The sequence below is a fragment of the Protomyctophum bolini genome (genome assembly GCF_963924005.1).
Source record: "Protomyctophum bolini genome assembly, chromosome: 17".
NCBI classification, from domain to species: domain Eukaryota; kingdom Metazoa; phylum Chordata; class Actinopteri; order Myctophiformes; family Myctophidae; genus Protomyctophum; species Protomyctophum bolini.
The window spans coordinates 12,552,609-12,569,024 of record NC_137878.1 but is presented as its reverse complement, the minus strand read 5'-3'; the positions used below and the strand labels follow the sequence as shown (position 1 = coordinate 12,569,024).

General features: G+C 42.6%; 1 protein-coding gene across 2 annotated transcripts in view; it reads right to left on the bottom strand.

The window, feature by feature from the left end:
* The window catches only part of col9a1c (collagen, type IX, alpha 1c), a 51,336-nt gene that overhangs the window by 10,223 nt on the left and 24,697 nt on the right, over positions 1-16,416 (bottom strand). For both annotated transcript variants that reach the window (XM_080787493.1, XM_080787494.1), the window contains 21 exons: positions 16,070-16,105; positions 15,373-15,444; positions 14,287-14,331; positions 14,142-14,177; positions 13,632-13,655; positions 13,402-13,455; positions 12,586-12,657; positions 11,543-11,584; positions 11,197-11,253; positions 10,959-11,012; positions 8,769-8,822; positions 7,753-7,806; positions 7,162-7,215; positions 6,726-6,779; positions 5,785-5,838; positions 4,715-4,768; positions 4,062-4,115; positions 1,645-1,689; positions 1,248-1,301; positions 987-1,040; positions 471-524 (listed from right to left, as the gene is read on the bottom strand). In XM_080787493.1, the coding sequence (XP_080643619.1) occupies positions 471-524; positions 987-1,040; positions 1,248-1,301; positions 1,645-1,689; positions 4,062-4,115; positions 4,715-4,768; positions 5,785-5,838; positions 6,726-6,779; positions 7,162-7,215; positions 7,753-7,806; positions 8,769-8,822; positions 10,959-11,012; positions 11,197-11,253; positions 11,543-11,584; positions 12,586-12,657; positions 13,402-13,455; positions 13,632-13,655; positions 14,142-14,177; positions 14,287-14,331; positions 15,373-15,444; positions 16,070-16,105 (1,077 nt within the window). The remainder of the gene's footprint in view (positions 1-470; positions 525-986; positions 1,041-1,247; positions 1,302-1,644; positions 1,690-4,061; positions 4,116-4,714; positions 4,769-5,784; positions 5,839-6,725; positions 6,780-7,161; positions 7,216-7,752; positions 7,807-8,768; positions 8,823-10,958; positions 11,013-11,196; positions 11,254-11,542; positions 11,585-12,585; positions 12,658-13,401; positions 13,456-13,631; positions 13,656-14,141; positions 14,178-14,286; positions 14,332-15,372; positions 15,445-16,069; positions 16,106-16,416) is intronic.

Here is a 16,416-nt window from a genome sequence, read left to right as displayed (position 1 = left end):
TTTTAAACTAGTGAACACTGAGAGCGGGGGACTTTCTTTGTGCATGCTCATTTTCCCTGAACCTTTATCCAAAGTGCATTACAATGCATTATAATGTACATTATATTCACACTCGCACGCACACACACACACACACAGCCACACATGCACACACACAGGCACGCACACACACACACACACACACACACACACACACACACACACACGGAGGCAACCATGCACTGCACCTACTCAACCTACTCATCAGAAGCAGTTAAGGGGTTAAGTGTTTTGCTAAAGGACAGGATAAGCCTCTGTGTGTGTGTGTGTGTGTGTGTGTGTGTGTGTGTGTGTGTGTGTGTGTGTGTGTGTGTGTGTGTGTGTGTGCGTGTGTGTGTGTGTGCGTGTGTGTGTGTGTGTGTGTGTGTGCATGTGTGTGTGCGTGCGTGCGTGCACGTGATCGAACTCTAATGAAGCGACAAATTACTGACCTCAATTCCCGGTTCACCTGAACCTCCGACTGGTCCCTGCTTTCCCGTTTCACCCTGAACAATTAACGGCAGAGACAAAACACAACCACAGGTTAATACAACCATAGACATATATAAAGGCTAGATGGCTCAAGGCGGAGTTTCTGACGTAGTTCACCTGGCAGCCATCTTGCCTCGGGGCTACAGTACTACAGTATGTTCAATGGCAGCTCAAACAAAAACAGTCATAACTCCCTCAAATCAAACTCCCTCAAGGACGCTTGTCTGCTTAATTTAGTTTTTTATATGAACGTCGTATAAAAGCATATAAGTATGCGGACGTCCCTGACGTTTATAACAAACCATACATGCGCCATAGACACAATGTTATGCTGCCCCGAGGTAAGATGGCCACCACGTAGCAACGTTGCTCTCCATTGGCCAGAGCGCGGGTGAGCCATCTAGCTTTCTTATATCTATGAATACAACAGACATGGAACCACTTCACGTCATGCAGAAATAAAAGAACCAACTCACAGTTGAACCCTTGGGTCCTTGGATGCCATCTTCTCCATCGCCTCCGTCCTCGCCCTGACAAGACACATGCAGTAGAGAAATGTCTCAGGGATGTATAACGGCTTGGTGCCGGGCCAGTAAAGACGTACAGTATGGTCTGTGTACCATACTATGTACCATAGAGGGCATCAAAGTAACATCTCACTGTTTTCCATAGGCCTAAAATTAAATTAAACAAAACAAACAAACAAACAAACACAAACAAAGACAGGGGATTCTCACAGCTTTTCCAGGAAGTCCCACGGGGCCAAGGGGTCCCTCGGCGCCAGTATCACCCTGAAAAACAAAACAATCAGTGAATGAGGTGTTCTTAATACCGTATGCACATATTAACACTCGGTTCTCAGCTTCACTGTCTGCTCAACACCAGCACCTCTGTTCTCTGAACGTTCTCACCCAGAATAGGCATGCTAGGCTTGTACGTACCAGTGTCATACTGTATAAACTATACTTTGAAGCTGAAGATTGATAGATTCATGGAGTGGATGTCGTGATATCGTTGGATGTTAAATGGATTGTTCAAGCATAATAAGCACTTAATTTAGTTTTACAAGGAGAGAAACGATGGGTTTGTAATTTCATCTCGACTTCAACATGACAACGGTTTCTTTCCAGTTACCTGCGGACCGACAGCTCCCACTAGGCCCTGCTTCCCTGGCAGTCCCTAAGAGGGGAAACATGAAGACAGACAAACACAGGATTGTGTTACCGTTTGTTTTGTGAAGACTGTGAGCATACGACGACTCGAGCACACCAAACAAGACGTCACTTCGTTTATCTGCCGTTGCTATGATTCAACCAAATACAATAAAGGTTCATCAGATGTTATCGTGTAGGTTATCAGAGATAACAACGTATGTGCATCAGGCACGGCTCATATCAGAGAAACACTGATGTTACTAAGAAAAGAGCTTCCATCTCTCGACATCCGCTCTTTATCCCATTAAGACCTGCATGCCGATTGTACAAAGTGTTATATTATAATATAAATAAATACAACGTTTCGACTGTGAGGTCTTTATCGAGTATATCATGATAAAGACCTGAATCTATATCAGCACTTTTTCATGTCAAGGATCTCCAAAATGATATGTGGGGGCCAGCAACCCCCATGTCAAAATATTTTATTCCATGGACCCCCAGCAGCAACGGTTTCAGTTTAAAATGTTAAAAAATATATCTATTCGAAGATTTGCATTAATCTTCAAATATAGCCAAAAATAATACTTTTTACTAAAAAGTTTTTAGCTCAAATATAACATGGCACAGATACTTTCCCGGTCTTAATGAGTTAAATCAGCACTGACACATTTGGAATGACCAACTATATTTCATGTGTAAAATGCCCTCTTCCTAGAAGAAGGAAAAAAAAGGAAATGACAGAGTAATTATATGGTCTGAGAGAACTGTGAGATGAATGGATGGGCAAAAACCTTGTATCTCCATATTTCAGCTTCTGTGTGTGTGTGTGTGTGTGTGTGTGTGTGTGTGTGTGTGTGTGTGTGTGTGTGTGTGTGTGTGTGTGTGTGTGTGTGTGCGTGCGTGCGTGTACGTGCACGTGTGTGTGTGCATCGTTAATGCATCAAGGAAGGCAATTATGTTGCTGCACTGTCAAATAGGTCTGCCTCTATTCTAAGACAGTGTCCCCCAAGGGGCCCCATGGGTTTCTGACACCGTGGCCCCCTGAACCGGTCGAATTGCCTTGCCCTATACTTGATCATCCTGCGAAATGTAAAATTGGATCCTCGTCCTCTACAGCATCACACAAAATAATCAAAAGTAGCAGATTTAATCCTGAAAAGTAACAGTTTTAGACAAATGATGAGGTTTCCACACAAAGGAGATGATATCTTAAAAAGTAACAATTGTGTACATACAAGGTTTCCGTCCGACAGAGACAACGCTCTCTCCGAGTTCCTCTCGTCTATACGGCCGTGTTAGCCCCGCCCTCTAACCTCAACGACCTTGCCCACATCACTACATGATATTGGATTCCCCCCCCCCCGCGCTGCATCGACTGCTTGTTTACCGTTAAATGTTTTATGAAACCATGTCTAAGAGGATAGCTTCTGCATGTCCCATTGATTTTCCTATAGCCTTTGCACACACGCACACACGCACAGACACGCACAGTCACATTGTCACGCACACACATGTGTTGGATCATTTGAAAACTGTCTGTGATTAAGTTTTGATTACTTAGAGACTGCACCGTGATTGAATATACATATACAGATACTGTAGATTGATCCAGAGGGAAGATTAAGAGTAATGAATTTCAACTATGGAATAATAACTTAAGTAGTAGAGTAATACCAGTGAAAGAATAATAACAATAAAAGAAAATAAACCCATAAAAAGCGACTTGGCCATCTGTGCTTGTGTTTGCATAATGTATGAGCTATTAGCAGATAAGAAAAGAGGTATAAGTGTACATCACCAGTAAACTTGACTTATAAATAGACCTAAAGACTGGCCTGGCTGTCTGACCTGGACTGACTGGGTTAGCAGAGGGTGTGATCCGTGGTAAATAAATGGTGCATGTACTGTATATAACGCCTTTAACAAATGCACATTCACATTCACATTCATAAACCGATGGTGGAGGAAACCACGCAAGGCACCAACCTGCACATCAGGAGCAATTAGGGGTCCAGCGTCTTGCTCAAGGACACTTGGACACAAAGTCTGGGGGAGCTCGGAGATCGAATGGGCACTCTGTGCCGCGCTATGAGCTTGTAGATCTGCTATTTTTCAACAGCTAAAGTATAATATAATGCTACGAACACCAAAAGGGGCCCAACATGGGTTCACTTTGGAGGTCTTTCTCAGGGACATTATTCCTAACCAGGGACCTTCTGATTACCAGACGGCCTCTCTACCCGTTCAGCTATAGGGCCGTCCACGACTGAACCGCACAATGTCAATATGTTACATTTCTCTCTATCTCTCCTTGGCGCTGCGGTCAGACAAGAGCACACACATGACAATGACACAAACATGCACAATGACACAGATGAATGAAGCGGGACTCACGGGAATTCCAACAATCCCCCTTATGCCGCTGGCGCCAGAAACGCCAGGTTCTCCCTGCAAGACAGAGAGGATATGCACAGTCAAATAATGTCCTGTCTATCACGTTATGTTACTGTACGTACTGAATGTTCACTGGATAAATATACCAAGCTGTCAATCAGTTGGTGGAAGAAGATATAAGGAATATTTATATTAGTCCTTTTCTTGTGTTTTCACTGTGGTTCTGTCTTTGGTTTCTTTCTTTCTTTCTTTCTGATCTGATGACAATAAAACTATTCGGTTCGATTCTGCTCTGATTTGTTTACATTACATACATTGTTTACATTACAAGAAAAGGAACAATACAAGTTACAAGCTAAAGCCCTGTATTCAAAATTTGACTTGATTTAGGACAAAGGACAAAATGATCGGCATCAAAATGTACTAAATGTGAGAAAAGGTACGTAGTTACTTAAGTTTACACCAACAGCTGTCATCAAAATCCTAATGAGAATCTTTGACTTAATCATAACGGTGCAACACTCATGAACGCACGCACGCACAGCTTGTAAACATGAGTCATCGATCTGGCGTCAGCTTTGTGTGACAGTGGATCTGTCTTCTGTAGGAAATCACACATATTTATTCATGATGTTGAGCACACACACGCTCACCTTGGCTCCGTTCACACCGTCGGCCCCATCCAAGCCGTCCGCGCCAGGTTCCCCCTGTGACATCACAACATTCAGACTTCTTTAACACTTCATGTATACTGTAAGAACCATTTTCCAGAATTGGGGTATATAGCCACGAGTTATTAGGAAAAACAATTCAAGAAATTCAAAACAATTTCAAAAACCTTGAAACGGTACGACGGTTAATAAATGCAGTATGTTTTAGAGGCCGGTATTTCGTTTTAAGTCATGTGGAGGAGATTCCATGAGTATTATGCTGCACGAATCCTAAAATCATTCTTTCCAGGTCAAGTCAGACCTGACTCTAGGCAGCCAAGGAAACAGTCAAGTCACTACTGGTACTGGTGACATTATACTAGCACGGTAGCACCTAAATAAAAGGCTTAAAATGTCCGTGCTGCACCAGTGTCCTCTCCTCCTTCTGCATTAAGTGTCCTTGTTCCTGTGATGCACCGGACCAGCCGTTCCAGGCTTGAGGCGCGTTGGTAACTCCCTTTATTATTAGACTTGATTTGACATCTCTCTCTCTCTCTAGGTCGACCTCAGACGAGCCCTCCATCGTCGCCTCCAGTCATCCCGGTTCTCCATACATCCGGCCAGCTCGTTGGTGCTTTGCGCTCACTGCATCATTCTTGAGTACATCCACATAATGTTAGTATGGGACGTCCTCGTGACCGGTGCCCATGTGTTGGTTCCCACAGCACCAGTTTGCTGGCTGGGAGCTCTTGGTGTCTTTGGCAGTGTCCTGCGAGTCTCATTCTCCTGGCTGCTATTTTGTCGCTCACCCTGAATATTCCAGCATACAGATTCTCGTTGGTAACATGTGTACTCTTGCTGATGTTGAGCACTATACACCCACCTGTGGGATGGGGCCCACTGGTGGGTTGCGAGGGTATTACACTACATTGTTTCCATTGATCCAGGCCGAAACGCAATCAATTGATTGATCACTAACATAAACATGCTCTTGAAGTCTCACACACTTCTGAGATTTTCCAGTGGGCCCTGATCCAGACACTTATACAATATCCATCATTCTTGAAACTTACCGAGTCTCCCTTTTTACCCACAGGGCCCTGCTCTCCTTGAGGTCCTTGAGCTCCCTGTTGATGAGATGTAAGCCAATCAAACCTTTCATTTTATTGATTCAATTACGGCACTGGCCATAAGCCGGTTAATAGAGAAAAAGGCGTGTCATTCAAATGTGGGCTGCAACAGTTAATCAAACTAATTGATTTAATGAATTATTAAAAAATATGTATTGATAATCCTTGAATCATTGAATCATTGAATAACATGATCGATGAGTAATTTGTCCCTATTTTCGGTAACGAATTAAAGGTGAAATGTTTCCGAAATGTAAAAAAAAAAAGAAAGTCAATATAAGGGCCGATTCATACTCCTATTTTACCACTGTTTCGGCGCTGTAGTGCCGAAATGATTTCGGCTCATCAGAAATTTTCAGTAGCACCGAAGAGCCGACTTTAGGACAGTACCCGCCCCCCCGAACCTCAAATGACGTCAAAATCTTTTATTTGGCTCTTAAATAGGAGTATGAATCGGCCCTAAGTCTATGAAGCTCAAAACGCAATGCGATGCGTCGCATTGTGAGCTTGTTGAAAATTGCCAACAATTTTCACAATTTCAAACACCCCTTTGTGACAAAGAAAAATAAATACAATGATTCATTGATTAACCCAAAGCCTATTAAACAATCAATATTCATATACACTTTTCCAAGTGTCTGTTTTCACAACTGAACGAGATCAGTACACAAATTAAATGATAAATGCAGATTTATTTATTTTTTAAACCGATTAAATAATCTGTATTATTTTGAGACCGTTCCGATACCGATATGGCATTTTTATGGCCGATAATGGCCAATTCCGATTATGCTACCGATTAATCGTGCATCCCTAGTTGCAACCCTAATTCGAATCATACTTCATACTGTTTAGATACAGTGTGTGAGCATGGGTTCACTTACATCGTCACCCTTCTCTCCCTCCAGGCCCTGGCGTCCTCTGATGCCCTCCACACCCTATAACGAAGGAAATACAAAGCATGTCAACAAATTGCATCAGCGCCGCGGGCGCAGCAGTTATGGAGAAACAATCTTCTGCCTGCAGGAGAGATGGCTATCATCAATAACAATCTGTCCATTCCTTGAATAGAACACGGCAGAAGATACAGAGGTGATCTTCCCACTGAGACCCGAGGCCGATTCTAACAATGCCTTCTAACAGTTCGTTGCGGTTTTCTGAAGAACTTTACAGAGGTGTCAGTGTTGGATGAAGACATTACATCTCGACCTCTGTACTGTAGCAGATGGAAACATGAAATGACACAGATGCTTTTCTGCCTTGAAAGCAAGGTTATAGGTTACTCTAATTTGGTTTATTGTGAGATGAGTGACTGCTTACAGGAGCTCCGGGCGGTCCGGTAGGTCCTGGGATGCCATTGAAACCAGGAGGACCCTGTGTGAGACAGAAACATACTCCATTAGTATGAAAGCACAACTGTAGGCCTACAACTTCTGTGTGACAACATTCAAAGCTGGAATCCTTATTTTTGTGACTAAGACATTTTTTGTAATTGTTCTTTAACAAGTGCTTTGATTTTCCTGTGGATTGTGATGTAAGACTCCACAAATCCCATACGTATGTCAATGGGATTTGCCAGGAGATGTCACTCTTGAGGCCTGTTTGCCTGTTTTCATTGCAGCTCAAAAGGCTTCCAAACCCCAGAGAAAACTCCAGACACAGAACATCCACTGAATGATCAAAGTTCAGGTTGTGTGGGTGTAATTGAGGTCACAACACCTCAAATGTAATGTCATGAAAACTTTAATAATAATTTCGCTCGGGACCCCCTGGAACCCCCTCAAGGACCACCTGGGGTCCCCAGACCCCACTATTAGAATAACTGTGCAGATCTCCCCTAAAGGGAACTGTCCCAGGTGTGACAGAAAAGTGTAGGGTTGCTGCATTAATTTCAGTGCTTTAAATACTCACTTTGTCTCCCTTCTCTCCATGGGTACCAGGGAATCCAATTGGCCCCCTTCCACCCTAGAAACATAGAACAGAGACGTAATCATAAATAACATGTATATTGTTTTATTTATCTATTATTTTAACTTTGTAATGTAAATGCATACTGTACTTGATCATAGTACAGTCTAACACAAAAAGTATCAGAAATAGCATATTTATCTACAAGCAGCTCGGGTTTGTAGCAAAAGCTTGTAAATAACCTAAGAGACCATTTGGTAATTGTACCGTTTGTGGCAAAAGCTTGTAAATATCTAAGAAACACAGAAGAAAACCCTTTACCTGTACTTTTTGTGGTAAAAGCGCTCAAACCTTCTCTCTTTTCCCTGCCTTGATGTCCTTACTCCCCCTCCCCTTTCAAAGTAGTTATAATGTATAATAGTGCTTATTTTGACTGAGAAAATAATAACTACATCGGACGTAGGTCATTTATTTTCTATTTCTTCAGTTTTGGACTGTACAGTACAAGGTTTCCGCCGGACAGACGACATGCCACTGAGTATACCGTTGCTGTCGGGGCTCTTATCTCCATATTCAAACGTAAATTATACAACAGGTCGTTTCGAGGAAGCAATCTGATTGGTTGAAACAGCCTTCTAGCCGTGGTTCAAACGAGCAACACTCCACACCTAATCAAGACAAAGAATTCAGCTGCTCTGTTTTCCCAGCAAACTCGGTGGCTAGGCTAGCTAGTTTCTGGGGACATTTGTGGTCGTAGTGACTTGACTACATCCGTCATTAAAAGAATACTGTCTGTTTCGTGAATATGTTTCAGTGATGCTTGCAGAACTCGACTACGTCTCCTTCCTGAACGCATCACTGTCGTGGCAATAATCACGTTAGACCACACCCTCTCGTGTAATATTGTTTAATTAACGCCCCTACTGCTACTTTTGCTTTTGAATCCTGAAAATAACAGTTTTGAGTTTTCCACCCTGACAGAGACGATAATATACATGCAAACAGAGAGAAGTCCTTACATCATCACCCATGCGTCCAGGGGGACCGGCTGCACCGCCTGCTCCCGTGTCTCCCTGCAGATTGAAGTCAACAGGAACAAATTAATTAAAGCTGGAAACGAAACAGGACGATCACATCCCTGTACAAGATGTCCAGGAGATGTTCTCCTGTTACCACAAGTGACTGAAATGTTGTGCCATGCGGGACAGGACAAATCCGTATAGAGCTCTTAAAACATTATTTGTTTTCAGTAAGATATTGTAGTTGTCTTTATCGTGAAGAACACAGCCTCTCTCCCCTTCCATCCCGCCTAGTTGTTTCTTTTGTTCCTTTCTTTGTCTTCTGTTCTTTTTATTACTACATAGAACTGTTTTGTTTGTGTGCTTGTTTGTTTGTTTGTCAAAAAAGATATTGTAGTTGCAAACAGCAGTGACAACAACACACGTAAATGTGTGTGGGGAGGAAATTAATTGGCATGATGACTAAATTGTGGAGAAAAATAAAGTATAAAAAGCACTTGCACACACAGCAGCCACGCACGCAACTCAAAGTCAAAGAGGACCAAATACTCACTTCTCCACTTATTTATTTGGCTTATAACACCAACAATATTATTATGCATTTAGCCAAAAAGCCTTCCTCCAGAGCACTCTGTGTTCCAACAGTAAACACTGAAGGGTGCAGATACTATAGTACTAGTAGGATTGTGTTTACTTTCAGGACACATTCCTTTAAAGATCTATATCCTCAAAGCACTCTGAGGAGGAAGGCTTATTGCCAAAACCCCTGAGCGGTTCGTTTTGTGTTAATGTAAGTGTTTGATCCTCTTTGACTTGCAGGTTGAGAAGTGCTGTACTCTTTTGGGTATAGCAAAACAATTTCTTGGAATATGTTTACTGGAGTTTGGGTAATAGCACTCCTGGCAATGCTACTTTTAAACGCAAACCTATTTTTTATGTTTTACCTCAATGCTGCTGCATTTTAACAATGTTAGTTTTTGTTGAGTTTTATTTGACTGTGACAGATTGAGTCTGTAAGAGATGACAGCAGGATATTGGGCCAATGTTCTCTTTTTATATTGGGTTGTTTACAGATGGCTGCATGCCATGCCTTAGGTACAATATTGTCTAGTTGGTGTCACTGCACAGAAATACAACACACGGAGAAAAACAAAACATGACAGGCAGGCTGAAGGGCCTCACACACCGTCTGCGAACGCCGCGCATCAAAACAGCCGCCTCCGTTATTTTCAATGAACCTATATCGCACACCGGCGGCGTCCGACGCGCGTTCACGCCTCGCCTGACGCTCCGATACGCCACCGTTCTATTTTCCAGGCGTTGCCGCGTGGCAACGCCTGTGCCGCGTCGCTGCGCACCCGGTGTGTGTTGGGCTTGACTCATCCTGTGTGTGTCAATTAGCTCAGTTGTGTCATCACGCCCAGCCCAGTCCGAGTTCTATTCATTCAAATGTCTGCATGTGTGTCACGCTGTCACACTGTGTCACACATTCAGAGAACTGAAAAACCACAAATATCTGTATCTGACAGTCTGCTGGACTGAGGAGGTCCATTGTACACATTCTCTGGAGTTTGCATGCAATGGCTTCTCCTGATTCCCAGCTTCCCTGCCAAATAATATCCCAGAATACACTTTCACACACTTTCACACACCCAGCTTGAGTGAACATTCTACTAAGTTAATTGAGGACGTTGCAAGGATGCATGCATGCATGTCTAGTTTACATGCAATGATTCTTGACATCGAGAGACAGCCAAATAATTTCCTTTGTGGTCCTTGTGACAACTAAACTATATATAGCAGCAAAGATTACATTATTTTACAATAATTATCAACTTATAATCTTATTTTAATTTTATTACCACAATATCACACGATAAAACAACATTTCATCAATACAAATTGTATCATCATCATTACATTTATCACAAATTATCGTGTGGAAACCTCATATCCCAAACTTCAACTTCTGTAGATTCAAATGCAGAATTAGCAAAAACGAAAGCACATCTACAAGCTCAAAACAAACGTGCTTTGAGCTTGTAGAGCTGCTATTTTTTTTTGCTACATTTGTGTGCCATAATATGATGCACGTATGAGTATGGCTTTCATTTATAAAACAAAAGAGATATGAAGTTTCCGCCCCACGCCCACGGCGTCGTTATATAGTACTCGACAGTTTCTGCGTACCTTATCTCCAGCTTCTCCATTTTTGCCAGGTTCTCCGGCCAGGCCCTTGTGTCCCTGATGGAAAGGCAAAGTCGTTAGCCGGTAATTTAAATCATTATCTGGCTCATTATCGGTGCTCATTATCGGTGCTCATTAGCAGCCATTAGCGGCTGTAGTGGCCATTAATTGTTTCAGCAGAATAAGTATTTGAACAAGACAGACCCCGGAGGCCACCACAGACAGACACGGTGGTTAATACCTTCATTCCAGGTAGGCCGTGGTTCCCCTGAGGTCCAGCAGGACAGGCGGCAGGACACTGTAAACAGTTAGGAGTGCAACAGTTAATCTTACTCATCTATTAATAGACACAATAATCACTAATCAATCATTTAAAAACAAATATGAATAACCGATTCCTATTTTAGTCATGTGATCATCAACTTGCAAATGTGCTTTAAAAAAAACTATAATGGTATAACACTGTTGTGCGACAGACAGACAGACAGACAGACAGACAGGCACTAGGTGCCACTGTGAGGTGACACACATTCACACTTGACAGAGTGACAGAGTGAGGATGTGACAGTAGAAAGTAACACACTCACAGGTTCCCCACTTTCCTCAGAGATGCCAGCACCCGGTGGACCCTAAAAGACAGCAGCAGAGTGACAGCAACGGTTGAGAATAGATGTCCCTATAAACCATCAGCGCACACACGCATCATTTTGCACAAACGCAATGCTCATATACATATTATTTTTATACATATAACACGTATTCCGCATGCAATTATTTCCCCAATGAACAACCATGGAAATGCACGTTTCAATTTCTTTTGGACCAGAATGTTAAAGGAGGAATCGCGTCTACACCAATAAGGACAACTGCATTTAGTGCTTTGCATTCTGTGTGCACAACTGCACACCATGACGAGAAGCGAAACACTGTGTATTGGCCGATTGCCTTCATGGGTGGGGAATTTGGGGATCTGTTGCACTGTCTTGAGAACAAAGGGTTTCAGGAAATCCATCTAAGGCAAGCGACTGAGAGAAACCGTAGCAATCAGGACTTTACACTATAAGCGAGTGAAGGTGACAAAAGAGGAGACAGGGACGATACTACAAGTGACAAAGGAAGATCAATAAAGGGAGCCGTGAACCCAGTATTACTCAGTGGTTTAGGGAGCTATCATTGGGTCTTCCTCTGGAAAGAATCACTTATACTTTGAAGAATAAACAAAAGATCTTTGATAAAATATGGGGACGGCTTATCCAATATATTACGGTTAATGATTTATCTTATTTAATGGTGGAAACTGAAAATGTCTAATTGTATTCTCTGCAGCTGTTTGGTCTTGTGGCCATAAGGACTCTGTTGTTGTTACCAGTCTAAGTGCCCTGATTTTATTATACTGTATTTATATATGTATGTATGTACTGTATGTTTTAGTTTAGTTTTTTGTATGTTTTTCGTTTTAAGTAATTGTACTGTCTGATGTATTATGTATTGTTTTGTTGTATTGTCCGTTTGTAAAAAAAAAAGAAGAAAAATTCAATAAATATAATTGTTAAAATAAATAAATAAAGGGAGCCGTTCAATCCAAACATCTAAAAACGGAGGCGGTTGTTGTTGTTGTTGCGATTCTTACCGCAGGCCCGGGAGGTCCGGCGGTGCCTGGCGGGCCTGGGAGTCCCAGTCCACCTCTGGGCCCGGGCGCACCCTGCCAGGTACAAGCACAGGCACACACACACACACACACACACACACACACACACACACACACACACACACACACACACACACACACATGAACACATACACGCACACACACGCACATGCACACACGCACGAGAAAGAACAGCGTTAATGTAACGTAAAACCCATACAGATCTGAGTCTACAAATGCCTTCTGAATCAGTAGTTCTCAAGATTACAAAAGAAATGTAACAAAAAAATGAGCAGATGTACAAGCTTGTTATTGTGCATCTGCTAATAGCCGGCGCTAAAACCGAAAATGACAGAGGTAGAAACACTGACAACACATACAGTCTGCAATCCCGTAACTGTATGTCGTACGACTTCTACATAGGATTTATTCCTGGGTTCTCGTAATCGAACCGCTAAGTATCAGTACTACTTGTGTACTCGTGTCGTATTAACATTCTCTACTGTCCACTTTAGCATCCGTATTCTGGGGGAAACTTTGGCAGAAAATAGCAGATGTAAAAGCTTATGATGCATCACATTGCTAAGTGTTGTGAGCTTGTAGATGAGCTATTTAAGACACTAGTATAGTAGTATAGCGCCATGAGGGACAACCAAGTAAAGGGTTCAAGTGTCTAGATTGGTCCAAATTATTTCACATTAACTCCAAGAGTATACAAATAGAACCAATTTTAAGCAAGTTAAATGAACACAGGATTTTACTGTGCAAGGACAACTTGAAATCTGAATTAGCTCTGACCTCAGGCCCGATGTTTCCCTCATCTCCTGGTATTCCAGCTTTCCCAGCTGGTCCCTGCAAGAGAGAGAGAGAGAGAGAGAGAGAGAGAGAGATAGAGAGAGAGAAGGAGGTCAGTACAGAGCATTCATCTACAACATCATCATCAGCGTACATGTACGTGTGTTTATGGTCATTTAGCACCAAGTTTTAGAGGACAGCGATGACAGCATGCTGGGGTTTTGAATACATACAGGAGGGCCTTCACTTTCTGGTCCCTGTGAAGAGAGAGAGAGAGGGGGGGGCACAAACTTAGATACTTTCACATACATCAGACACTATAGTAATCGTCGCTGTTGGGAGGAAACCACCTAACTCCATCCATATATCAATGCTATTGAACACAACATGTTGGGTAAAAAAAATATTGAACCAATAAAATGTATTAAAAAGAGCTTTGGAAAAAACCTCTTAACTCCATTGGACCATCAAACTGTCTGCTAAAGCAACTAACTCCAGCACGTCTCCCGCTCTCATGCGAGTAATTGACAATATATAAAGTCACAATTTGATGAGGAAGTATTGCAGTGTTGTTTTAAAAATATATGGTTTTCTTAATTTCCTGAAAAGTTCGCATTTTGGAGTTAGGTGGTTTCTCCCCGACCGCAGAGATATAGTCATCGTCATTGGTTTGCCTTCATTGGCTGCTGTGGTACACATCCGGTATACATCCTACTAACGTGAAGTCTGTAAAGTCTACTTACAGCAGCGCCTGTTGGACCAGGAAAACCAGGAAGTCCCTGTTGATCAAATCAACACAGATCAGTAACACTGTTTTCCCTCAAAGAGGATAACATGAAAGATGTCATCATAGCTTTAATTAAAGAGGTCTTTATAACAGCAACTCACTCTCTCTCCTACGCCACCCCGTGGACCCATTGGTCCAGGCAGGCCCTGAATCAACAGAGAGAAAATACTCAATCAAACAACGTTAGAAACATGCAGAGTAGCTTATGTGTGAAAATAGTTTTTTTAATTGATTTTTTTTGCTCTATCTCACACGACTCGCAGATTATACCAAAGTCAGCCCTCTATGCGGCTGACACGCACTGACTGTTTGCACCTTAAAATTGTAACTTTTCCCATTGTTTTGGCATCTATTGTTAGGTATGCCCATATGATGATCTAAAAGTGGGAAAAACGTCCTAGCACCTTGACGAAAGTATAATGCACAGTATGGCTGCTATGCTCGTGCACCTTTAAATATATCTTATCACAGGTACTATGTGTAAATATTTTTTTGTGTGAATAGAGACCTTTTGGTTGTGCAGTTTGTAGCAAAAGCTAAGAGACCGCATTCAGTTGTACCGTTTAAGCAAGGACGGAGTTGAGTCCTTCTGAGTCCTTTCGGCCTTCTTCAGGCATGTTGCCTGAAGAAGGCCGAAAGGCTGAAACGTTGCTATGACTCGTATTTAAAATAAAACTCTTGAACCAGCAAATGGCGGTGTGCGGGTCTCTCCTCCTCCTCCAAACGTTTGCTGCTCTACCAGGACCTATACGCACCTGCTGTAAAATCAAACCGGGTGTGCGGAAGTCCTCTCTCTAATGTCTGTGACATAAAACGGTCCATAACTCAGCTTTTTGTTCAAAGACAGCCCTTTCAGACAAAAGCAGGTGTCACATATCTCAAAAATATCTTTAAATTGGAGTGGACAAATTAAGCTTTCTTTTGAGGTATGCTGTGTGATTCTCGCTATAAGAGAACATTTGCTGTGGGCCTGGGAAAAGGGTCCTCCTTCAATGCTTTCCTTCAGCACCCTGTGTTTAGACCTTCCTGGATTGTATAGCAGCCAACGTGTTAAAGTAAAAAATAAAACGTCTGGTCGTCTGGAATTCGCCTTTAATGTATTGTGAACCACGTGCTGTTTACATTTCTGTCGTATAGTGGTATTCCATCAATCAAAAACAGATAAAGGGGCTGAAGTGGTGTCTTACAGAGGATCCAGGAAGGCCGGGCAGGCCCCTCTGTCCAGGAAGACCGATCTCTCCCTGGTCGCCTTTGCTGCCCTGGGAAACAGACACCACCAACACCAAAACACATTAATCTCCTCCTGCATCTCCCTGCACACGCACGCACGCACACACACACACAGAGTTGCTAAGATACAGCGTGACAGGCACTGTCGACGATTAATCAATGGAAGGTGTGCAGTCCTCGCCGGCGGGTCGAGATCTACGACAGCCGTCAGGATGCATGCAATAACACACCGCTGGTTCTCAATGTGGGGTCCGGCCCGGGGACCCCCCAGGGGTCCTCCAGGCCATTCCAGGGGGTCCCCAGCTAAATAATTGATATAGTTAGGAACCAAACGTATACCGTACATTTCATTAACTCTCAGAGTTAAACACTGAGGATTTTACGGTATGGTTGACGTCCTATGGATGGATAGTCCTATCAAATGGGGGTCTGCATACTAATACATATACTGTATCAAACTGGTGGCATTGAAATAATAAATAAACAAATAAATGTTGGAAATTTATTCAAATCAATTTACATTGCCAAAACGAATCTCTGCAATTAACATACACAACAACCTCATAGCTCATGCTATACCTACAGAATCACAGAGTGAATTATGTACCGGTAATTGCATGTTTCACAGCTTAATGGCATTGTTGATATACTTACGGTTGTTCCAGAACTGCCAGGTGTCCCTGCAAGACCCTAGAGAAAAGCACAGACCACTTGGTGTCAATGAAGTTCAGACAAGCAGATTCTAACTTAAAATAAAATAGCAGATCTATAAGCTCACAGGTTGTGAACTTCTAGAAGTGCTGTTAAGTGTGAATAATATCCGGTGTACAGCAAAAACTGGAGGGGCCTAATAGTCTAGTCTAGAGCTGTGCGGGACTCCAGTCAAACAAGTACGGTGGTTAAGGTCATCTTGTCGGTGTGTTTGGCGACACCTCTGGGAGATCCACGGTCATTACAGTGTTTGTCTATAATGGAAGTACCACTCAACAAGGAATGCTGCA